The sequence below is a fragment of the Pelodiscus sinensis genome, chromosome 1, assembly GCF_049634645.1.
Source record: "Pelodiscus sinensis isolate JC-2024 chromosome 1, ASM4963464v1, whole genome shotgun sequence".
NCBI lineage: Eukaryota > Metazoa > Chordata > Testudines > Trionychidae > Pelodiscus > Pelodiscus sinensis.
In genome coordinates, this window is record NC_134711.1 from 306,433,500 (window position 1) to 306,459,382 (window position 25,883).

Below are 25,883 nucleotides of genomic sequence, written 5' to 3' on the forward strand. Positions count from 1 at the left end.
AGCAGTCAGTTCTGTCGGAGGTGATATTATTCCCCTTGGAACTGATGGGCCTGATGCAGAAAGAGATTTCGATCCAGGAGACCAAAATGTCCTGTGGGGTATCAACAGATTTGGATCTCCCCAGTGTGAGAAGGTTTCTGCTTCTCAGGGCCATTGGAGCTGGTGAGGAGGGTGGTATTTGAGGCTGGTGATGATTGGACTTCATCAGTGCCATCAGATCCCAGAGTTTGGAAGAGGCTGGGGAAAACAATACCAACAGAGCAGGGTCTGGTACCAGTGGAGCCCAATGTTTCTTGTTGTGTCTCTGGGACTTTGGGCATACTAAAAAACCCATGAGCTGAGCTGGTGAGATGCCTTAGAGCTGTTTTCAGCTGGTCTGAGAAGAAGTCATAGTTGCATGCTTATGAGAATGTTTCCTAGCTTCCCGACAGGTCCCCACTGTAGGGGCCGTGGAGGTAGATTGTCCCACACCAGAGTCAGACTTTTCAGAAGGAGGCACACTCCTCGCTGAATCAGGCCGATGTATGCGGGAGGGTGGTCCGAGGCCTGGGTCCACCTGGGGCCTCATGTTCTCCATGAGTTATTTAAGGAGATGAAGTTCCTTTCCTTCTGGGGAACAGTTATCAGATACTGCACCTTGTTGCAAGGTGAACTTCCTCACAGCAGCACAGGTGGTCACCACTGACTAAGAAGAATGATGAGCAGTAAGCACAGAGTTCTAAAGCCTGGAGTCCTGGGCATAGTCCAGGACCCAAATGGGGTATGTTAATAGTTTTAAACATTGTTTGAAGACTATTAGAACTGTTAAAATTGAAGCTGTGGACAGTAAAGTTTGCTACCTGGACATGCAACACTGGGAGAGGCTAGAGAGGTCGTTCCTCCATCCCACCTTGGCTTGGAAACAGAAGGCGAACAAAGGTGCATGCATGGACCAGTGAGCACTGCTTTCAAATTCTGTGGCTCTAGGCACAGGGTGCGCATGTGTAACCCACAGTGGAATACACTCAAAGAAGCAGCTGTGTGATCCAATGACGAGAAAAATTTCCCCTCCAGGAAAAGCACTTGGGAGTGCAACAAAAATAACTGCTATGCTGCTTGTGAGTAAAAGGCCATAGCTTAACCAAAAGGAGTTGTGAGTGCACTTCACTTTAAGTGCTTTTTCTAATATTTAAGAGCACTGAAAGAGCTGTACAAGATGACTGGGGAACTAAATCTTCAGATGATTCATTAATTGACTGTTGAAGATTCTAAGAACAATTTCTTTGTGATAATCATCTTGATGTATCTGAATAAGGTTTCTACTTTCATGGTAGAAGTCTCTAGCCTTTTTTTCAAACCACTGCTTAACATACCCGGTCATTACAAATAGAGGTTTGATCAGTTGCTTAATTTTAGGTCCCAGTTATTCATGCCTTGTATAAACCTATGTCAACCACTAAGATAATATTCAAAGATATGAGAGCAGGCCACTAACTTTCTCTGATTTGGGATATAATGGTATTGATCATTCATAGAATAGCTGTCACTGGTAGCATGAAAGTCACCACAGACAATCCACTAACGGTAGTGGATTTTCTTTTTTTTGTCAGGAATCCTAAATGAAACTTGCAAACCTTATAGGATTTTCCTTTGAATTGACTCACGATACATGAAAAAGATTGTTCCGAGGTTGAAAAATGTTATTGCTTTTGCGTGGTAGAAATTCTATATCCAGGTCTATTACTCTCCTTGGGTTTTGGACTTTGGCTCCACTGTAAAGCTCCAGACACCAAGATTTTAATGATTCTTCCTTTAATTGAATAAAAGAATCACAGAGTGGTTTAGAACCTAGGAGCTCCGTGCTCCCAAATTCAGATTGCACGAGATTTTCTACCAGACTCCAGCCCTCTCTCTATAATGGCTGTGGATGGGTTGACAACATGTGTAAACAACTAAAAACAGTGGCAATGTCAGCTGTCCACGTGTCCCCAATACAATAATACTGTAATCATTTCTTACCATTATCATCACCTGAGTCTGACTGGAAGGAGCTGAGGGACTGAACTTCAGAGTTGCTGCCTTTATTACTTCCTGCAAAACAGGTCACCTCTTCAGCGTCATCAACCTCTTTACCTTCATTGATAGCAAAAAACAAAGCAAAATGGTACTGTGTGGATATGCACTTATGTTTTGTTATACCTCTGAGAGTGAGTTCAATGTTGCAAATAGGTTCCTCTTGCTTTTGTTGGAATAAAATTATTTACTTTAACTGTGGAAACAGCGTAATCCAGGGGCAGATAATAATTTTTGATGAGGGGCCACTCTGAAGATTTTGGTAAGTGGTCAAGAGCTGAGCTTTTCTATAGGGGTGATGGAAGGTCTGGGATGGAGGTTGGGTGTGGAAGGGTGCGGAAGGGTGCTTGAGGTAAGGGAATGGGATGCAGGAGAGGATGTGGGGTCTGAGAGGGAGTTTGGGTGGTTGTGACCTGGGGCAGGGCATTGGGGTGCAGGGTCTGGGAGGGGTAAGGATGCAGGAGAAGATTCTGACCTGGGGCAGGGGTGCAGAAGTGGGACAGAAGGTTTGAGTTATGACCTGGGACAAGGCATTGGGGTACCCAGGGGATGCAGGGTTGTGGAGGGGTTATGGGTGCAGGAGAGATTCTGTCCTGGGAGAGGGTTGTAGGAAGGGGTGCAGAGTCTGGGAGGGAGTTGTAACCTGGGGAAAGGGCATGGGGGATGTAGACGTTTGGGTGGTGACCTGGGGCTAGAAGTTGGAAGGCAGGAGGGGTTAGGGTGCCAGATGCAGACTCTAACCAGAAGGCACTTACCTATGTCCTCAGGCAGGCTCCCTGTCTGCTGCAGCCCCAGGCCACTCAAAGTGACTGGCTGCTGGGTTCCCTCTGTACCACTTCACATGCTGCTCCGTCCCAGCACAATCCTACGCCAATGGGAGCTGCGAGGATTATGCTGAAGGCAGGTGAAGTGCACAAAGTTTCACCCTTTCCTCCCTGCAAGTGGTGCTCAGTGCCTAGAGGCACATGGTTTCAGCAACAAGTCGTTTTGAGTGGTCTGAGGCTGTAGCAGGCAAGGAGCCTGTGTGAGAGTCCCGGTGAGTGGAATACAAAGGCTTGGTGGGCCAAATCTGGCCCATGGGCCACCACTGACCTAATCCATTGGTCAAGAGGTCAGCCAATCAAGAGATGCGAATTATGCTTTTGAAACACCTGTCCAATAGCAAACAAAGTTTTAAATGACTAATGACAGCACAAGCATTGAAGCAGCAGCTGTTTTAAATTTTCCCAAATGACTGTTGTGTGGGATCAGAACCAATTACAATTATGATTTAAAATGGTTGGATAAATATCTTGTATAATAGATTATTGATCTTTACTGTTCACTGTCATGGGACAGGATCTCACACTGGGCTTGCGCTATAGTGTACTGAAGTTAATGGGAATCTTTCCATTAACTTCAATGGCCATTGATCTACTTACTCTGCCTTTGGAGAATAGTTCTCAGTGATTATACCTTCCACTCACAGGGCCTTTCCTCCAAAGATTTTCAAGCATTAGACAATTTCTCCTAACTCCTAAACAGTTTATGAAAGGTTCTTTATTTAATTGCTGAAATATATCCTCTCTCCTCCACGCAAAAATACAAACACACCACATAAGACATGTAATTAAGCACTGACAAATATACAGTCAAACAACTGTCATTTGAGCCATTATTAGAAGTGGAATAATTAAATTCTGTAATAATGTTACTTAGGTCTGTATTCTTTTGATCAATGTTTATAGGTAAGAAAAACATCTATACCTGCACAAACTGTTGTCTGAAATATAAGTGGCAAATCAAAAATTAAAACACTACCAGAAACTATGAGAATTATATGCTCAGTAAATAAAGAGTATTCTTGTGCAATGCTAGAAGTATATTCAGCCAAAATTCTGACCTCATCTACACTACCCAATTTAAGTTAAGGGTTGCAACAAGTGTAAGCTAGTTTTAAATATGTCCCTTTGTTCTCAATTAATAATTTCCAAACCAATGGAACTTCCTATCTTATGATAAAGGTTGTAGCATGGACTCCATTTGGAAGTTTCAGTTTAAACCAGACAATAGCGGTTTTTCAAGGGGTAACAGAACAATAGGATGATGAAATTACTCAGAAGAAAAAAATAATGAGCAAAATGAAAACCTTGAGGACCCTCAAGGTATCTATCAAGAACTGCCTTAAAATAAAGGCAGAGGGACATATGGCCTAACATAGGGCCCTTGGAAACGGCTATTTCCAGATGCGTATTATGTCCCTAAATCTAGATAGAGCACACAGAAATTGAGGATGTACTTTATCAGTGAAAAAGGAGCACAAATAGTTTTTGTACTAGGAGCACAATAGTATTTGTACTAGGAGCACAAATAGTTTAAATATGAAGACAACAGATTGTGCAAGGTTTTAACATTCAGCACAAATGACAAAGTAATAGATTGAAAATGTGGTTATAAAAGCAGCCTACACTCTTCCAATGAGCACTATAAATATTAGAGATAGAGAATACTTATTAATTCATTTCCCTGCATTAATTTTTAAGTGCTTTGTCTAGCCTAGTTCTAAATACCACTCATGAGACTGATTGCCCAAGCTCAGAGAGCTCAGTCATGAAATTTAGCCTGAAATTTTCCTTTTCAGTAGAAATGCATTGCATCATGTGACAGGAGTCCTTCCTCAATAAACTATCTGAACGCATATAAAAAGTAGGTGGTTAGTCATATTTTGATGTGTCTAAGTAGAACACTTGTATACCTAGTCTAATTATACCTAATTATATCCTTTCAGAACTAAACAATCACTTTCTCCGTGAAATGTAACAACTGTAAATACCTAGCCTATCTCGCTTTCAACAAGACTCTTAAAGTGTTACCCATCAAACTTATCTAGGCTTGACCAATCAGTATATCCCAGTTCATTCTGCCACCATTGAGCTAATATAACAGCTGTACTCTGACAACAGCGGTTATAATATGCATTAGAACAGGAAAGTAACACCCTGCATAACAGGGAGGAGGAAGGAAGAATAGCTCAGTGGTTTGACCATTGGCCTGCTAAACCCAGGGTTGTAAGTTCAATCCTTGCAGAGGCCACTTAGGGATTTGGGGCAAAAATCAGGGATAGTACTTGGTCCTGCTGTGAAGGCAGGGGACTGGACTCAATGATCTTTCAAGGTCCCTTCCAGTTCTAGGAGATAGGCAATCTCCATTATATTATATTAACATGGCACTACTCACTTTCAGTACCACCATCCCAGGTGCTCTTCCTGATGGAGTCGCAGTCGGATCGGCAGGGAGACACTGCTGGCAGGTTGGGAGCCACACTGCACACTACCACACCCCGCCTTGCTGTTAGTATCCGAGGAGACTCTGGATGAAACGTTGTCATTTCCTGATGCTCAATTCCAAGTCCATCCACTATCTTGTCTAAATTGTTCCGCGACTCACTCTGGAAGCAGGGGGTGTAGGCCATGGGCCGCACAGGGACTTGTGGTGGCCCTACCTCTTGGTAGATATTGCGACTGTCCCCACTGTTCCGTAGGTTCTTGAACTGGATCCCGTTACTCTTGTTGAGCAGAGCAGCAGTAGCCGGATCCTGAACCAGGGTGATATTGTTGCGTGAGTAATTTTTCCTGAACACTTTTTTGCGGAAAACTATAAAGAGGATGATCAACACAAAGATGACAAAAAGTACAACTGCTATTCCGATTAGCTCTTCTTTGCCGACGTAGGAATGTCCGGCTTGTATGTTGGGTACAACCACAGGCCTGAGGCCACAATACTGTCCCACATATCCAGGAGTGCAGTTACATAGAAACGAGCCAAATACGTTGACACAGGAGCCACCATTTTCACATTCCTCTCTTTCGCATTCATTGACATCATCTTCGCACCTAAAGAGAATAAGACATGGGTATACATTTCAGAGAAGAATCCTCAGCAATTATTTAGGTAGATGGTCCAAGCAGTAACTGTGTTTTGTACTCTGCCAGTGCTTGAGAAATGATCATATTATTATCCAGCCATGTTATAACATTTAAAATCTTCTAAATATGGAAACAAGTTTGGCTGCCTTTTAAGTTAATCTCTCTCTCTCACACACACACACACAAACACACACACACACACAAAGCGCAGGAGAAAAGAATTGATTAATCTAAGTCCTACTCCTCAGGGAAAGCCTAAGATTGATTCACTATTCCATAATTTCCAAGTTTTATGCCAGTGCAACTCCATTGATTTCAGTGGAGTGAAACTGGTACAAAACCAGATGAATACAGCAACGAATCTGGCTCACAGAATGTAATAAAAATGCTAATTTTTCTCTAGGTGTTTAGGATCATCCCAGGAGACTCAATACAAATTAATATCTCAGCTGTACAATTCCAAAGAATAGTTCAAATAATTTATCAAAAGGTTGCCATTGTCTATTAAATTCTATAATATTTTAGATTATTTGGGAAGAGAAAGGGAATGGAAATAGAAGAGACCAAATGGGGGGAAAGGAGATCTCAAAATTGTACAAATTCACGCAAGGTGTGAGTAATAGGGAGTATAAAAAGGAATTTAGGAATGGAGATAGAATTAGCAAATGTTAGAAAAAGCAGAAGAAATCAGAACCAGAATCTTAAATACAGAGGGGAATTGGTGAGCAGTGAAGCTGAAGGAATTATAATAAGAGAGAAGACACATAATATGGGCAGCAAGTTGAGGGGCAGGTTGGGGGATTTTTCTCCTTCTGCAATGGATATTTGCTTAAGGACAAGATTTTTTTTTAAATGATGTATTGAGTGAGGCTCCTAATTTTTAAAACTGATGAGTACTCAGTAGCTTTCCTTGCCTTAATGGGATTTTCAAAGGAGCATATGGGAGTTAGGTGCCCAAATTCCAATGAAATCCCTGCTGTAAAGAACCATTTAGGGATAACATTTTAAATACTCACTTTTGAAAACTCTGGCCTCATGGATTTCTTGGATTATGTTAATATGGCTTCTTGGTAAGCCATGTGCTTTGACTATACTTTGTTAAATAACCAGAGGCTTTTGCATACAAGATGATCTATGTGAAAAAGACCTTATATTAAAATGATTCAAAGATGACATTTCTCCACTGGTGGCTCACTTACGTGACTCCTGTCAGTCCACTTCTGCAATTGCAGATGAAAGCATTGCCTATTGGGTCACACGACCCTCCATTCCGACATGGATTTGGAAAGCAGGCTGTGATCTCTGATTCACAATTTCTTCCTGTGAATTGAGAGAGGCAACTACACTGATAACCTGGGAAAATAAAAACAAAAGCAACAACAGGAGTCAAAACAAGGTAGGGTCTGGATATATTAGTAGCTGTCGGGTCAAAACAAAGTACAGTCTGGTTATACCAGCGTCAAAACAGGTAGAGTCGGGTTATATTATTAGCTGTCAGGTAAACTGAAAGAGTTACATGGAGTCCTAGGCGGTGTTGCACAGGAATTCACATTAATAGTAGTGTGAGAGTTTGTCCCCTGCTGGTGAATAGACCGTATAAGAGGCTTATTCATCTGCAACTGCCTGTGCCCTAATGGAGCTGATGCTTTTGTTCAAGGAGTGCAGCCAAATGTTTTTACAACTAGAATCCTGGATTCAATCCCAACAGGTGACACCCCCTAAGTACTTCCGGTCAGTAACTTATCCTTAACTTTCAGATAAAAACTGTCCTTAAAAAAAAAATTCTCTAAGATTCTACAACATGGCAGCATTTCTTACTCTTTGAATGGGTTGTGCCCACAAAAGCTCATGATACCATTTACATGTTTTATTAGTCTATAAAGTGCTACTAGACCAGTTTTTGTTTTTTAACTTTATCTTTGAAAAGAGACTTTGCACATGAATGGAAGCAGCCCACACATATCTCAGGGCTTCTCTACAGAATAAATAAATGAGTTGAGGCTCTTAGCAACTATTTTTTAATTCAGTCATTTATAAGGATGGTACACCAGAGTTTACTAATCTCATCACTAGAACAGAAAACTGCATTATACTGATTTGATAACAGAGCTAATGGTACTTAACATTTCTATCTAATCTGTCATACAAGAGATTTCTCGTGGTTTACAAGCAGTAACTGACCCACCCACTGCCTGAGGGAGGTGGGAAAGCACTATGACACCAATACTCCAAGCTAACCCACAGCAGCACGTGGTTAAGAACCTGAATAATTACACCCTGGTATAAATCAGGATTTACTCCACTGAAATTGATGGAACAGCATGGATTCAAAATTGTAGTCTGGGCCCCAACTTTCCTACTCAGTCTCACATTGAAAGTGGATTGCAGATAGAAATAGAATCCAGCAGTTACTAGAACTTCCAGTTCCTCAGCACAAATCTTATATTGTTAATGCTGCTGTTAGGCCTAGTAGACAACTGCAAGTATCACAAAACCACATATTTCCCGTGTTGTAGTGTCAGTGCTAAACTTTCAAGAGGAGGCAGTTGGTGGGTTCTGTTTTGTTTCAATTCAGACATTCTGAACATTCAAAGATTTGGACACACAAACAAAGTGGCCTAAAGAGATGCAAAACTGACCACCATTGGATTTATATCATGATTCCAGCCTATTAGGAAGATTTCTTGTTAGCTAGAAAACATACTTGCTTACAAATAGTTTGGAAAAGAATCACTGCACAAGTCATCAAGCTTATGTCAGTTCCATTCCATGACTCAATAGTGACATCTATAGTCCAAAACACTAAAGTGTTTCTGTTTTTATATGAAGCATTATAATCTCTTTGTATTTAACTTAACAAAAATAATTTATTCAAAGCATTTTATCAGAAAAAACAACAAGGAATCTGGTGACACCTCAAAGACTAACAAATTTATGAGGGTATTAAGTTTGTTATGTGACAATGTAAAAGCTGAACTAACATTTTTAGTAGATTTGTGACCTAATTGTTATCAGACAGTATGAAACTAAATAAAACATTTTTATAAATCAAATTTCTTTAAGTTACTAATAATTACCAAGAATTATATTAAAATACGATTTTCTTGTTACATTTTGCATTTTTCCAAGCTTGAAAAGAAGTTAGTCAATTTACTTTTCATGTTCCCATGCAATAAAGCCTGATGCTACAATGTTTGCACTGCAAAAAGTAAACCTATAGCCACTGGAAATAAAAAAAAACATTGAATTTTGTTTGTTGTTTTAATTCCATTTGTATGAGAGCAGCATTTGTAAAACCTGAACTCAGGATGGATTAAGCTTCATGGTGCAAGGTAGTGTATAAACAAAACAAAAAAGTTTGTCATATAAGCTTATACTTAAACTGAATTTTATTGCTTTATATGGCTTTTAAAATGCATGCAGGTGCTAGCCTAGTACACTAAGCAGCACAGTATCTAACTGTAGGGATCAATTTCTTGCGTTAGGAAAAAAACGCATGCAAATCCCAAGATATAGATTCCATATTTGTCTCTGATTTAATCTTAGGGCCTAATTTTTCTAATATCTTGAGACCAAAGGCAGTGAGGAGAAGGCTTTTCTGTTGTACAGCTAGTCCAAGCCACTGAAAACACTTTCAAGAGGATTCCACTGATTTCACATGTGGAACTATAGAAATGAAACACTGAGCATGCTGGTGCAATTGTCAGCAGGACCGTGCATAAAGCAGATTCCCGGGGCTGAAAAACTGGCCAGTCCCTTTACTCCTTCCTATCCCTTCAAAAGTGTCTGTGCCCTTGTTTTATAGCAGCAACTGCAGATCAGGACAAAGAATCCCATACCTCCCTTTATGACAAGGTTTGACCCTGAAGCAAACCCCCTTTGGCTTATGTCCTGATGTGGGGCTCAGATTTCAGCCCCCACAGAGGAGGTACAATATATATTGTATTTGACAGTACACACCATGTGATACAGTTAGCTATTATCCCACTGGCATTATGGGAAGTAAAAACAAAATCTACTTCCCTCACAAAGGCAGGCAAGCTTAGAGGAAACACTAACTACCATTTACTTTTCTGCACTGAAAAAAAATACATTTCAAAGAGACTAAGGCAGGGTTTCCCAAAATGTGCTCTGCAGAGCCGCAGGATGGGTCCAGGGGCTCTGTGAGAAAATTGAGTTGTACGGCGCACTGATTTTTGATAAAAATTGTTAAGACTGGTTTTATAAATAACTTCTTATACTGAAAATTATTGTAGCAATATTCAATAAACAGGCCTGACATTGCAACATGAAATGGGGGCACAGGATACTTAAAACTATGCGTAGCTCAACGAAACACTGAGACTACAGCTGACAGTAGAAGGCACGCTGCAGCAGTATATAGCAAGTTGCATGCAAGCTGCACGCCTGATGATTTATAGTAGATGCTTCAAATTCCCAGTTTAACCATCTGGCCTAGCTTGTTACAAGTCAAAGATTTAAGATGATATTTACTTCCTGCATTCTTCGGACAGTAGTCCGCTGCAATACAGTGCTCTTCATGCTGTGTTTTCATTGAATTTTTCGCAATACTATACATTGTAGCCTGCCCTTACTACCAAACTTATTCTCCATGGACAAGTGGCTAAAAAAAGAAACTTTGGCTTCTAACGATTGGAATTTGGCAGGAAGAAATGAGTGAAATGCCAAGACAGGAAAAGAAAGACAAATGCAGCCTTTTGTGATTGAAGAATCAGAAAGTGAGCTGTCTGAGGGAAACCGCACACATCCACCAAATTAGCAGCAGGCAACCAGGAACACAACTTGATGAGAGTTATTTCTCTTTTGGATTTATTTGCATGCATTGGAAATTAAGATGCTCCTAATGTGCAGTGTGTGGTGTGCAACAAAGTACTTTCCAACATATCTCAGATACCTGAAAAAATTATGGAGGCATTCAGAAATAAATCATTCTGAACACCAAGAAAAAAGCACAAGTGGTTCCCCCCCCCCAGCAAAAGCTTGATGCATTTTCAAACAGTAAACTCTCAGCAATGAAAACTATTAAATCAAACAAAAAAATGCAAGAGAAACATCCTAAAAAGTGAGCTACTGTATTGCACTGGCTGGAGAAGAGCATACAATTGTAGAAAAACTCATCAAGCCTTGTGCAAAAGATATTGTAATGTTTACGCTTCGTGAGCATTCTAGTTAAAAAGTGGAAGCAGTGCTGCTGTCAAACAATACTGTTACGTGCTGCATTCAAGATCTTGCTGCTGGCATCAAGAAAGGGCTGGTATTTATTGCAGCTAGACAAGTCCACTGATGTGATGGGGCTTGCAGTGTTACTTGTGTTTGTTGATTATACGTTTGATAAAATCATTGAAGAGGACTTGCTAATATGTGAATCCTTGCAGAGCAATATGATTGGTAAAAAAAATATTTAACTGTATTAACAACTTTATTACAGGACATGAAATTAGTTGGGAAAAATGCATTGATGTGTGTAGTGACAACACCACGGTACTGTAATGGTTGGGAAAATGACCAGAGCTATAAAATCAAGGAAGTGGCTCCAAACTGCACCAGAAACTGTGTTCTCAACAGACGAGTTCTTGTTCTTAAGAGGATGCCTGTACCACTTTAAAATGTTCTGGATGAGGCAGTGCAAATTACTAATTCTATAAAAACTAGACCACTACAATCCAGACTGTTCAAAATTATGTGTGAAGAAACTGACAGTCAGCACACAATGCTCCTTCAATATATGAAGCTGAGGGAAAGTGGTCATAAGGCTTTTTGAGCTTTGTCGCGAAGTATTAGTTAACTTTGTAGATCAAAACATGAAATGTCTGCTTGTTTGACAAATTATTCATGTCTGCTGAGACTTGCGTACCTTGCAGATATATTCATCAAGTTGAATGAAGTTAACGTGTCATTGCAAGGAAGAGCACAAACATTTTGACTGTAAAAGATAACATTTCATTGCTATTGTGGAAACTGGAATTTTGGCCATTGTCTCTAGAAGAAAAGAACTTTGACTGCTTTTCTATGCTGAATTACTTTTTTGACAAACCAATTCCATTCTTGATGAAAATATTTGCAGTGATTTTGTACAGCACTTGTGTGACTTGCTCTCCTCTTTTTTAGAATACTTTTCTCCCACCACAAATTACAACCATTCTTGGGCGAGAAATCTATTTTTAATAACAGCCAGTTGGCTTATCAACTCAAGATTACGAGAGTTGACATGACTTCTGATTACCAACTCAATCAAAGTTTCAACAAACATCTGCTAATTCATTTTTGAAGCGACCTGATTCAAGAGTATCCAAAAGTTGTGAAATTTGCAGTTTGTGAGCTCCTTCCTTTTGTTACAACATATTTTTGTGAAATTGGATTTTTGTATCATGCCACACCAAAAACAAAAGATAGGAGCAAACTTGATGCTGCTCCTAAGTATAAGAATCCAGCTTTCCAGCATTATTCCTGATACTAAACGGATTTGCAAAGAAAAACAACCCATATACATTCTTTCCATTAAAGTATGAAAACTTGTATCTCAAATAACAAGGATCCCATTATTTTCTGATTTTTTTAAAATTCAGTAGAAACAAAACTATCACAGTATTTTAAGGGCTCTGAAGCCAAAAACATTTGGAAAACCCTAGTCTATGGTTTGATCCTGCTGCTACTGAACCCAGTGGGGGAGAGGCCTTGCAGACTTCAACACCTTTTCAAGTCAGGTCATGTATTCTGGTGTCTAAAGATGGATTTAAATGCTTAGCTTTATGCATCTGTGCTTGAAAACATTGGCCTGTATACTTCACTGCAGTATGAGTCACTGCTGATATTTCCAAAGGGATCAGAGGAAGATGACAGATAAAATGTGTTAATTTATTGTTATAAATAGTAACATAGATACTAACATAGAATCATAGAACACTAGAACTGGAAGGGACCTCAAGGCCTCATCAAATCCAGTCCCCTGCCCTCATGGCAGGACCAAGAACCAGCTAGATCATCCCTGACAGAGGTCTATTTAACCTGCTCTTAAATATCTCCTGTGATAGAGATTCCACAAAGTTTCTTCCACCCTGACAGGAAGTTTTTCCTAAAGTCCAAGCATCTTCAAGCAGACTTTGTCATGCTGGTGCTTTTTAAAGTGCACATATTCAATATAGCACTTCTCTGCTATACATCACCCTGCAAACATTGGGCCAGTTCTTCAGCTGCTGTGAACAGAAGCAGTGCTTGCTGACACCAGCTGAGGAGGTGTTCCTTTGGTTTTTAATTAGGCTTTTACCATCAGCCTGCCAACCTGCATCTCTCCTCAAGCCACCTCACTTTGACTTCAGCATCTTCCTTTCCTCCACTACTCACCTCTCCCTTTCTGGCGATATAAAGTGACTGGAACTATCAAGTAAAACTTCCGTGTGGTCGCGGATGAGGAGCCTGCAGTAAGCGCTGACACTTGCGTTACTATGCAGGCTTCCATCTATACATGTAGGTTGCTTGGCTCTGGTGTAAGTTGTAAGCAGGGAGTCACCGTGCCATTGTAGCAGAGGGGATCATTCCATGCAGCCATCATGCAGAGTGTCTGCTGTTGGTAGATTCTCCAGCCGGAATCTCTGAGCTGCTGCCTATTCTTAGGTTCACTTGATGCTCCAAACAGCTGCCAATTCTTTTTACCATGAATATGCTCCTGTTTTCAGTTATTACCTGCAGCGTGAGCTGGCCTTCTTTTGTGGCATGTTTCAAATCAGTTTCAGTCATTTTAGAGGCTTTTCAGTAGCTTCTATTTTTTATCAAACTCCAACTGTTTGGGTTGAAATTTTCCATGCGGAATGTCTGCTTCAGTCTGAGTGTTCGGGTAAACACTCAGCTGACACAGTGCATAATTCTCCCCCTTCTTGCCCTCCCCCCCCTCCAAAAAAGCAAAGGAAAAATATGTTGTTTAGCCCATGTTAAACTTTTCCAACAACTGTTCTTTGAACAGCCCCGCTGCCATCTTTATTTGGAGTTAGCCTTGAAATTTGCAAAGGACAGGCCTTTGTGTCAGGTATATACACTTTTTGATCACTGTGAAAATCCAACCAAGTATGGCCCAGCTATATGCCTTTGAAAAAACTGGACTTTGGGCATACCTGGAAGATAAGGTGACCAGATTGGCAAGTGTGAAAAATCAAGACAGAGACGTAATAGGCACACATATAAGACAAATCCTCAAATATCGGGACTGTCCTGATAAAACCAGGACATCTGGTCACCCTATCACTAGAAATGAACTAGATTAGGGGTTCCCAAACTTTTTGATACTGGGGACCAGTAAATCCATTCATGAGCTTTCGGAGGACTGGTAATATTTATTTGCATATTTGTATATTCATCATTTGCTTAATTGTTAAAATTGTTTCTGGTCCTCCCAAAGCCCCCAGTGCCAACTTTAGCAAAGCTTCTGAGACGGTCTCCCACAATATTCTTGCCAGCAAGTTAAGGGCATATGGATTGGATAAATGGACTGTAAGATGGATAGAAAGCTGGCTAGACCAGGGTTTCCCAAACTGTTTACTTTAGTTGGAACCCATTTTTTTTCAGTACCTTTTTTTGCAGCCCAAAAATATAAATACATATAAAAAATGAAAATGAATAAATGTTCACGTACAATAATAATAGTACGTAATATAAATCTTGATATAAAATATTGCCTAACTTATTGTTATTACCTTAATTACAATTTAACCAGTAGAATTTTAACAGTTGTAAAGTTTATTTATAATTTAATGAGTCGAATATAAATCATTTATTATGAGTACACTTTATAGCTTTTAAATAACTAAAAAGAGAACTAATGGCAAGGGTGATGTTGTTTTGCATCACATAGCAACTTTAAGTCAGGAGCAAAGGAAGAAAGTTTTATCCTCAAATCTGGTTCGACATTCAATCTATTTCTATATTTATTTTTGAAGAAAACCAGAGACAAGAAACTAGTTTCACACTTATATGTCGTGACAAAAGGCATTAAGAATTTGACTGCTTTCTCAGATAAATGTGAATATTCATTTCTACAGCTCAACCAAAAATCAATCAAGGAGAGTTTATCAAAGTTCTCTTTTAAGGCAGAGTCACAGGAAAGTTCAATTAATTAATCCACTTCTGATGCATTCAATTGTAATATTTCTTCATTTTCGGTGTCAACAGTAAACGGGTTCTTAATCCACATGTTACTGGCATCAATTGTAGGAAAATATTCATTTAAGCTTGATATTAGCCCCAAGAGATGTTCTTTGATTGCTGCAGAAATCGCATCTGAAATATTAGTTTCAGCATATTTTTCTTGTAATTCAGTTAAATTACAAAAATATTTAAAGTTTCTCTTAACTCGCTCTGCCCATAAACGAAGTTTTTTAATTGTTGCCTCAACTTTTTCGTGAATTTTGAAAATATTCATTTTAGTGTCTTGTAAATTCAGACTTAAGTCATTTAAAAGACAAAATATGTCAGGGTACGTCTACACTACAGCGCTAGTTCGAACTAACTTAGTTCGAATTAGTTAATTCGAACTAAGCTAGTTCGAACTAACGCATCTAGAACTAAAAACTAGTTCGAACTAGCGTTTTGCTAGTTCGAACTAGCAAGTCCATATTGAGTGGACTCTGAACAGGGCTTAAGGATGGCCGGAAGCAGTGCCGGCAGGGCATCAGAGGAGGACTTAGAGCATGGAGATGCTGTCTCAGGCTAGCCGAGGGCTGCGCTTAAAGGGACCCGACCCCCACCCCGGACACACAGTTCTAAGGGGTGCCCCGCTTGCAAAGAAGTTCTGGCTTGGAGTGCCCTGAGTGCTCACACTGGGCACATCACACCACTCGGCCATCAGCCCGGCTGCACTTGCCACAGGCTGCCATCTGGGGAGAGGGAGTAATTGGGGGGCTGCAGGAGAGCTTCCACCCCCAGAAGCCCGCAGAGCCAGCCCAGTCCTCCCCATCGGGGGCTCGTACCCCATTCCTCCCTCACCTCCTTCCACTTACCCTTCCCTAGCCCCCCTTCTTATTGATGTACAAAATAAAGATAACGTTTCTTCCAACATTGACTCTGTCTTTATTGAACAAAACTGGGGGAGACTGGGAAAAGGAGGTGGGAGAGGGGAAGAGAAAGGCTGGGAGAGGGGAGGGCAACTAACATGATCAGGGGTTGGGAACAGGTCCCAGATGAAGAAAGGCTACAGAGACTGGGACTGTTCAGCTTAGAAAAGAGGAGACGGAGGGGGGACAGGATAGAGGTCTCTAAAAGCAGGGGTTGGGTGGAGAGGGTGCATTCAGAAAAGTTCTTCCTGAGTTCCCATAAAGAAGGACTAGAGGACACCAAAGGAAAGGAATGGGTAGCAGGCTTCAAACTAGTAAGAGAAAGTTGTTCTTCTTTACAAAGCAAATAATTAACCTGTGGAACTCCTTGCTGCAGGAGGCTGTGAAGGCTACAACTAGAACAGAGTTTAAAGGGAAGTGAGATAAAGTCATGGAGGTTGGGTCCATGGAGTCCTATTAGCCAGAGGGTAGGAGTGGTGTCCCTGCCCAAAGTTTGTGGAAGGCTGGAGAGGGATGGCACGAGACAAATGGCTTGGTCACTGTCTTCGGTCCATCCCCTCCAGGGTCCCTAGGGTTGGCCGCTGTCGGCAGACAGGCTACTGGGCTAGATGGACCTTTGGTCTGACCCAGGACGGCCATTGTAAGCTCAGGGCTCAGTGTCGGGGGTCTCAGTGGACCCCCTTGATTTTCATGCACACCTGGTCCTGGGTGGCCAGGCTGGCAGCTCTCCTGCCCTAGACAGCCACTTTCCTGTGCCTAGTGCGGAGATCGTGGACGAGGTCCACGATGTCCGCACTAGCCCAGGAAGGTGCCCGCCTCTTGCAGTCCAGGGCAAGCTCCCGGGAGCCGCCAGCCTGGTCCCGGCAAGAGGGGGAGGGCTGGGGGGCATCGGGTGGGTGGCTCTGTGCCGTGCCAGGTGCAGGGTCTGCTAGCTGGGTGCTGGCAGGCTTGCACCTGGCACGGGCACCGTAGCAAGCCCGTGCCCCTTTAAGGGGTCCGGGGCCGGGAGGGGGGCATAGAGTTTCCCTGGTGTTGGCCAGAGTGGCCACCAGGGAAACCTGGGGAGGGCTAGCCTCCCACTAGTTCGAACTAAAGGGCTACACAGCCCTTAGTTCGAACTAGCTAGTTCGAACTAGGCGTTAGTCCTCGTAAAATGAGGTTTACCTAGTTCGAACTAAGCGCTCCGCTAGTTCGATTCAAATTCGAACTAGCGGAGCGCTAGTGTAGCACCTATTAAAGTTAGTTCGAACTAACGTCCGTTAGTTCGAACTAACTTTGTAGTGTAGACATACCCTCACATAACTAAGCCACCATTGTTAACCAATCAAATTCATGAAACCTGTCTTTAAATGTAAATATAACATCTTTTGCTGATGGAGGGTGTCACTCCAAGAACAATAAAACTTCATCCTTCATTTCAAAGAGTCGTTTCAAAATGTTTCCTTTCGACAGCCATCGAACCTCACAGAATAGTAACAGATGCTCATGTTCACTTCCTAATTCATTGCACACAGCAGTAAAGATTCTGGAATTCAAAGGACAAGATTTTATATCATTTATAAACTTCACACATTCTTGAAGAGTGGAACTCAAAAGTGATGGCATAGTTTTCACAGATAGTGCCTCTCTGAATCCGTGCACAGTCTGGCACTAGAGCTCGAATCCAAGGGACAAGCGCAGTGTGAGCCCCATCACTGCTCAGTCCAACACATTTTTTCCAGTCAATATTGCTTTGAATAATAAAATCATCAATTAGCTTAAAAATTTCGGCAGCCGTTGTTCTTGTTGGAGGTGGTTTACAAAATAAGAGATCTTCTTGAATGGAGCTTTTGTAATCATGTCTAACAAAACACACCAAATTGGCAGCGTCAGCTCTATCAGTGCTTTCATCCACTTGTAATGCAAAAAACTGACTATTCTGTATTCGACGTAGGAGAGTTTCTTCAATATTTTTCACCATATCTTTAATTCTACATTTCACTGTATTGTTGGATAAAGACAGAGAACCCAACTGATTTCCCTTTTTTCCTCCATAAATACGGGATGTAATATGCAATGCTGGAAGTATTAACTTTTCGCCAACAGTATGTGGATAACATGTCTCCGCTATTAGTTTTGAAACTTCATATGAAGCCAACACAAAGTTTTCATTTGAAGAGCACATAGAAAGTGCACTTTTCATGCTTTTTTTAGCAGAAGATAATTCATTTATCTTATGAAAAAATCGATGGCTTACTTGTATATTCTGGATGTTTGCATTCCAAATGGCGTTTCAGTTTTGATGGTTTCATGCACTCATTGGATAGTTCTGCATGACCAATTATACATAATGGCAAGTGATTATCACTACCAACGCTTATAAAACCAAATTTCAAATACTCATCAGAATAACTGCAGGTCTAAGGAGTTTTTATCTTCTTATTCTCACTTGTATTAGGCTGCACATCATTTGGACATTTGTTAGTTGTATTTCCAGTCACATTCTTCAGCCATTTATCCAATATCTTTATTAATGTCTGGATGAGGGGATGGATTGCACCCTCAGCAAGTTTGCAGATGACACTAAGCTAGGGGGAGAGGTAGATATGCTTGAGGGCAGAGATAGGGTCCAGAGTGACTTAGACAAATTGGAGGATTGGGCCACAAGAAATCTGATGAAGTTCAACAAGGACAAGTGCAGAGTCCTGCACTTGGGACGGAAGAATCCCAAGCATAGTTGCAAGCTGGGGACCAACCAGTTAAGTAGTAGTTCTGCAGAAAAGGACCTGGGGGTTACAGTGGATGAGAAGCTGGATATGAGTCAACAGTGTGCCCTTGTAGCCAAGAAGACTAATGGCATATTAGGTTGCATTAAGAGGAGCATTGCCAGCAGATCCAGAGATGTCTTTATTCCCCTTTATTTGGCTTTGGTGAGGCCACATCTAGAGTATTGTGTCCAGTTCTGGGCCCCCCCACTACAAAAAGGATGTGGACGCATTGGAGAGGGTCCAGCGGAGGGCAACCAAAATTATTAGGGGGCTGGAGCATATGACTTAGAGGAGAGGCTGAGGGAGTTGGGTCTGTTTAGTCTGCAGAAGCGAAGAGTGAGGGAGGATTTGATAGCAGCCTTCAACTTCCTGAAGGGAGGTTCCAAAGAGGATGGAGAGAGGCTGTTCTCAGTAGTGACAGATGGCAGAACAAGGAACAATAGTCTCAAGTTGTGGTGGGAGAGGTCCAGGTTGGATATTAGGAAAAATTATTTCATTAGGAGGGTAGTGAAGCACTGGAATGTGTTACCTAGGGAAGTAGTGGAGTCTCCATCCCTAGAGGTGTTTAAGTCTCGGCTTGACAAAGCCCTGGCTGGGTTGATTTAGTTGGGATTGGTCCTGCCTAGAGCAGGGGGCTGGACTTGATGACCTTCTGAGGTCTCTTCCAGCTCTATGGTTCTATGATTCTATGATCCATATTGAAGATGAAAACGAGAAGCTATTTAATTGAAAATAAACTAAGAAAACTTAAGCAGTTAACTTAAGAAGACGTACATGTTGTTGCAAAGCGCAGAAACAAACCGAGACTGCTGTGTCATGTGACATGAAAACCAATGACATAGGCTCAGCCGCATGAAAATGCGTGCGCATCACACGGGAAAATACAAAATCCTCAGGGAGCATATTGAAAACAAGCACACACACAACAAAGTTCACAAAGAGTGAACGTGACACATTGTTGCTATCTGGCTTCATGCAAGGAGGCAGGCTGGCACTCCCAGACCAGGTAGCCCCTCACTGCCAGCCTGGAGCTGCTGCACGTACTTTGCAGCATGCCGGGAATGGGAGGGGAAAGCGGTGGCTGGTAGGCTTCCCCAAGCCCCGAGGCAGGGCAGGTGGGAAAAGGCAGTTACTGCAGCACCTCCCCATGCCCGGCACGCAGGACAGACCCCGGCCCGGCTCGTTGTACTTACAGGACTCATCGCCCAGCAGCGGGGAGACGAAGCCCCGTTCCCGGGCCCTACTGCCACCGGCGTGGCCCTGAGGATGAGCACTGACCTTGCCAAGTGGCCTGCGCTCCCCTGGCAGTGACCAAGCGCTGTGCTGCAAGCACAGAGAGATTGCCCCTGCCTCTTTCGCTCTGGAGGAGCCAGCGGGCAGCAGGACACTAGGACTGGGCAAAACTCGTTCAACCACCCACCGAGGAAGTAAGTGCTGCCTGGGATCCTGCTCGTTATTCCGAGCTCTGGTGGGGAGATGCACGGGGATCGCTGCCACCCAGCAATCCCAGCTGCATCTTCCGCCCAGCCTGGCCCAGGTCTTGGGGGAACCCAGCACCGCATAGGCAATCTGGGAGCCCGGAACACCCTGGCAGCGCCAATCTGGGCTCCCTCCCACCCTGCCAGTAAGCAGCCATCCCACCACCGTGCTAGTTAATAGGATCGTTCGCTGAGGACTGGTATTTTTTTCCCAAGGACCAGTACTGGTCCATGGACCACACTTTGGGAAACACTGTTCTAGATGTTTAGTAGCTAAAAATCTCACAAGACTTCATCTAAATGTGTGCCATCTCTTCACAGCTTAGGGCTGACCAAAGTGTGTATGGTGCGTTCACACACAGCATGGTTCCTTCAGTCCATGGCTACAGGGATTTCCCCTGTAAGGGCTGCTCTTGGCTAATGGCAGGGTAGGCATTGAAACTAAGAGGATATATAATTGGGCACTCAGAATTACTGGAAACTTTTGACTTTAATCGCTCTGTGCCTCATTTCCCCATTTGTAAAATAGGGACAATGCCACCTCTTCACCTCCCATGGGTTTTGTGAAAATAAATTAATGTTTGTAAAGAACACAGCTACTCTAGAATCATAGATAAAGTCACAAGGGACCTCTGGGATCATCTGTTCTGACCTCCTGCACAACACAGGCCAGAGACCTTCCTTGAATTAATTCCTGTCTGAATTAGAAAAAAAAATACAATATTGATTTAAAAATTGTCAGTGATGGAGAATATACCACCGCCTGTCCTGTGTTAAGCTGTTCCAATGATTAGTTACCCTCACTGTCAAAAAGTAATATTTTACTTCCAATCTGAATTTGATTAGCTTAAACTTCTATGCACTGGCTTTTCATTTACCATTGTCTGCTACATGTGATGTATGCCACAAAAAGCCAATAGGAAAATTAGTAATTCTGTATTTAGAACAGGGCTTGAATTAATAGTGTGCAGCAAATAAAGCATGAAGCCATACAGTGAACAAAGAGAAAACAAAATACTGAATAGCAGCTAATTAAGTGAGCACTATATAACCTGTGCACTGATTGAGGCAAGAGTCCTGTGGAAAATATAGCATATGATCACATATTTAAAGACTTTTACAATAATGCACACACAAAGGGGACCAAACAGAGGTTGCAGAGCCAATCTTTCTGACAGGTTGGCTTTGCATCTTAACGATACTATTCTTATGATGATGTTTTCTGCAGTATAGGCCAAGATCACTAGTCTCTCTGAAACATTAATGAATTCAGTGGAATGCCCCTGCAAAGTGATGCTATTCCCATTTATTTAAACAGTTGGGAGATTGAGGTCTTGGAAAACTGAAAGTACATCTACACTGCAGCTGGAAGTGAGCCTCCCAGCTTAACACATGCTAGCTTTGCTCAAGTTAGTGCACTACAAATAGCACTGTGGTCACGCCAATATGGTAGGCAGCATAGGTTAACTGTCTCAGCACAAAGCCAGCCACACCCCCTAGGTCTGTATTCAGGTAACTACCCTGTCCATACCACATTCTCCATTCTGCTATTTTCCACATGCAATCTTAAGCAAAGCTAGCTTATGTCTGTCTACCCAGACTGGGATGCTCTCTCCTGACTGCAGTGTAGACATTTCCTGGCCTAAAGGACAAGTAGAGAGGCAAGCATCAAGTCTGTGGCAAATCCAGGAATTAAACCTAGCTCTCCTGAGTCCCAGTCCAGCACATCTTTCTTCCTTGCCATGATCAGTTTAACTGATCATAATCCTATGTGAGCGATTGCTTTGGCCCCTAATACCTCATGTCAAGGACTTGATATTAAGGTTTTAGATTCTTTTGCACATGTATTCCTTACCTGGTTAGCATTATCCTATGGACCATATGCTTAAGCTCCATCCATGAGCAGAATGCCTATACAGGTCAATCAGAAGCTGTTATCTGTATTGGTGGGGAGTGCCATACATAAACAGCATGTGGTCTGCAGGTTCTGAGCTGCTCATACATTACATTTCTACCTTTAGGGTCCACCATACTTTAATTTTGGAGAACCTATTGCAAAAGGCCTCTGGTCTCAGCCCTTCTCTTTATCTTTGTAATAAGATTTGATCTGTGGGAGTAATCTTTTTTCTCTTCATACACATTATCGCTGTCTCTCTAGGGTGTCCAAAAATGGCATGAGATTCAATGCAGCTTATCAAGTCCTAAAATGCCTCGAAAGCTGTAATGGCAGGGGGAAGCCAAAGTTGATCAAATGCAGGTTTTATTGCCAGCGAACAGACTAGGGTTGCCAGGTGTCTGGTATTGACCCAGACAATCTGGTATTTTTGCCTCCCGTCCGGTAAAAAAATGCAGAAAATACTGGACACCTAAAATGTTTTTTTCCCTGCCAGGAGGTGAAAATACCGGACACCTGGCAACCCTATGACACACACAGCAACTGGGCTAGCTCCTGCCCCTCCCCCACTTACCTGGTTCAGCAGGGAAGCTACCTTCTGGCTCAACCAAGAAAACAAGATGGCCACCAGCAAAAAGCCTAAAGACCTGAAGCAAGGGGAAGCTCAACTTGTCCTCTTGCTATCCCTATTCTGACTCTGCACGCCCTTAAAGGAGCCATGCTTTATCCCTATTTATTTATTTATTAAAAGTTATCCCTCTTTCTTTCTTTCTTTCTTTCTTTCTTTCTTTCTTTCTTTCTTTCTTTCTTTCTTTCTTTCTTTCTTTCTTTTAACTCTCAGGGTCCTTTTTTTTTCTTTGCTCAACAACTTTGGTCTCCCCCTTTTTTCCCCCCTCAACAGAATTTTTTCCCTGGTGTTTTTATTTTGGGGAGGGGTGAGGGGTGTTCCGTATTTTTGGTTAAACCATCTGGCAACTCTAGAAACAATCAGACATTTCTATTCAGGAAGGAAGGTATCACCTCAAGGATAGCATTATGGTTGTCTGCATTATTTTACATAATTAATGCAAATTATATGTAAATCAGGCTTGACCCTCAGGGCTCCTGATACATTGCTGATAACTCTGACATTACAATGTTTGTTTGTAGCTATAAATCTGAGCTCTCTTCTTTTTCTCTTAATTTCACTGTAAATCATAGCAGAATTATTATAAGAAAAGGGACCTCACAGTTGTATGTAGGCTACTCCGGAAAATGCAATTCAAAATTTATCGAACTGGGTTCTGCTCTTATACTGAACTCCATTCTCTTTCGTACAGATTCCAACACCCTTGTTCATAGTTACAACTTGCTCCAGAGAGTTCAATGACCTTCTATGTGGTGTAATGTGCAATGTTATCTCTATAGTCTTTGACTTAACTGGACCAGAACTGAGCCCTGTTGATAGCAAAACATATTTGGGTGTGCTTTTCTTCCAAAGAAAAGCTGCCATCTCCTTTCCTAAGATAAAAATGAAGCTTTATTTTATTTTATTTTATTTCAAATCAATTGTAGGTGCTACCATCTGTGCCAGCAAGAGCAATGTTCTGCCATCCTTAAAAGCATGTTACAATTTGTGGTTATATAACTAGCATTTGACATGGTGTAGGGCTCTTCTTTCAACCCAATTTAATTATATGCTCTTTTTATATACTGAGGATGGCTCACACTAACAGGATTGTTTTGCCTAGTGGAAAAAAAATAGCCATGACTTGCCATAGTGGGCTGGTTTATAGAGCCATTGATGTATAGTTAGGGCCCAAAGCTTTGAAATTATGATACTATAACAATCCTGTATTTACATATATTGCTGAAACAGTAAAAAGAGCAAACAGATTTCTTAACTAGAGACAGCTGAAATATCCCCTCTGGGCACTTGCTTCCTCATTGAGGCAATAACATGCAAGTCTAAATAACTTCAGCGCCTGGATTCCAGAAGTAAATTATCTTGACTTGAACCGTTTATGTTATTCTAATAATAAAATGGACTCAACATTTGAAGCCACATGCATTCCTTTCACAGTCCCCAAGTAAATTGGCAATACATAAGGTGTCGGAAAAAAGAATTACCATTACCATAAACAGATGCTAGCAAAATCAATAGAAAGTGTAGCTCCTATTTTTCCCATTTTGCTAACGTAGTGAATATCTGACCTAGTTTATCATATATGGAATCTGAGTTCAAGTTTTATTTTTACATCCTGGGGCTTTAAATAATCTTGTTTAGCTGTTTCTCAAAAGCCACTGCCTAATTTTCACTCAGAATTATTTTCTTTCCCTCTCGCCCTTATTGTCTGCAGCTTATTTTCTTCCTTTACGTTTGCAGGTAAAGACCTTATCCATGTATCTGAGCTGCAACATTTGTCTTTGTGCTGCACATCAAAGCCTGATTGCCATGCTTGGTGGTAATGCAAGTGCTGTGGGTTCATTTCTTTTAACTAGCTTTGAACTTGCTTCATTGACTGTAAGTTTACAGCTTCCCCAACACAGCCCTGATTAGGGATTTAAAATATTATTTAACCTGTTAATTAAGGGAGGAAAATGGGGGTAGGGAGTGCTCCGACCCAGCTGCAGCAGCCCTCCTGCGTGTCGCTGGGCTGGAGCAGCCCCCACCAGTTAACCTGTTAAACCTTTACATCCCTATCCCTGATCTTGTCTGCTGTGAACCACGCAAACTAGGAAGTACTATGCTAAATACTGGGATGTCAGCCAGGTGATGTGGGCTGAATTAAAAGTCCCACTAGCAGAGCTGTGAAGAAGGTACCTTACACAAGCAATGACATCTGGAGGCCATTCAGGGTATGTCTAAACTAGAAGCCTCTTTCAAAAGAGAGCGTCTAGACTACAGCCAGTATTTTCAAAAAAGTGAGCTGCTTTTTTGAAAGAGAGCACCCAGGCAGTCTGGATGCTCTCTTTCGAAAAAGCACAGTTTGCATTATATAGCGCCTTTTTTCGAAAGAGCACTTTTGAAAAAAGGCTTTCTTCCTCATAAAATGAGGTTTTCCGTGGTCAAAAAAGCTGCTGCATTCTTTCGATTTAATTTTGAAAGAATGTGGCAGCAGTCTAGATGCAGAGGAAATTTTTTCAAAAAAAGGCCACTTTTTAAAAAAATCCTTTAGTCTAGACACACCCTAAGCGTGCCCCTCCATACGCTGATGGAGCCCAGACTGACCAGTTATGGCTGCCTTCTGCACAAGAGCACCATGGAAAGTGCTTACACAACCTCTTCCCTATGGCAGTCAAAACCCAGCTCCTGTGTTTTCTTGCAATACTGCTGAAGCTCAATCTTGTTTGTATACAGTACAGAGGGAATGACACTACAGCGTGCAAGTTTCCTGCAGATTTTCTTCCATTTCTAAATGTGAATTTCAGGTCAGTTGAACTATTTAATTTCTGAGCAGGGTTGGATGCTAAGTAACACTATTACTAACAGGTCCTTGTTGTGGTAGGTGCAGACTATCTAATATCAGAGCCCACAAAAACAATGAAAGGCTTCCCCTCTCAGGTGAAGGAGGGACCACTGTGTCCTGACATCAATTGATTACAGGGGGCAAAAAAGGAAAAGCAAGGACAGGCATGCAGGTCACAGGGTCAGCATCAGGGCTCCAGAAGGGGCTACCAAGCAGAGAACCCCAGATAGTGCCCATGTGTCTAAGGAGTCCAAGTGGATACTGCACAGAGGACCCCTACTAGATGTGTGAATGGAA

The 25,883-nt window shown here is 41.9% G+C and overlaps 1 protein-coding gene across 8 annotated transcripts in view; it reads right to left on the minus strand.

Moving 5' to 3' along the window:
* The window catches only part of FAT3 (FAT atypical cadherin 3), a 647,479-nt gene that overhangs the window by 14,907 nt on the left and 606,689 nt on the right, over positions 1 to 25,883 (minus strand). For all 8 annotated transcript variants that reach the window (XM_025188675.2, XM_075919378.1, XM_075919376.1 and 5 more), the window contains 3 exons: positions 7,157 to 7,310; positions 5,269 to 5,924; positions 1,999 to 2,112 (listed from right to left, as the gene is read on the minus strand). In XM_025188675.2, coding sequence (XP_025044460.2) covers positions 1,999 to 2,112; positions 5,269 to 5,924; positions 7,157 to 7,310 — 924 coding nt within the window. The remainder of the gene's footprint in view (positions 1 to 1,998; positions 2,113 to 5,268; positions 5,925 to 7,156; positions 7,311 to 25,883) is intronic.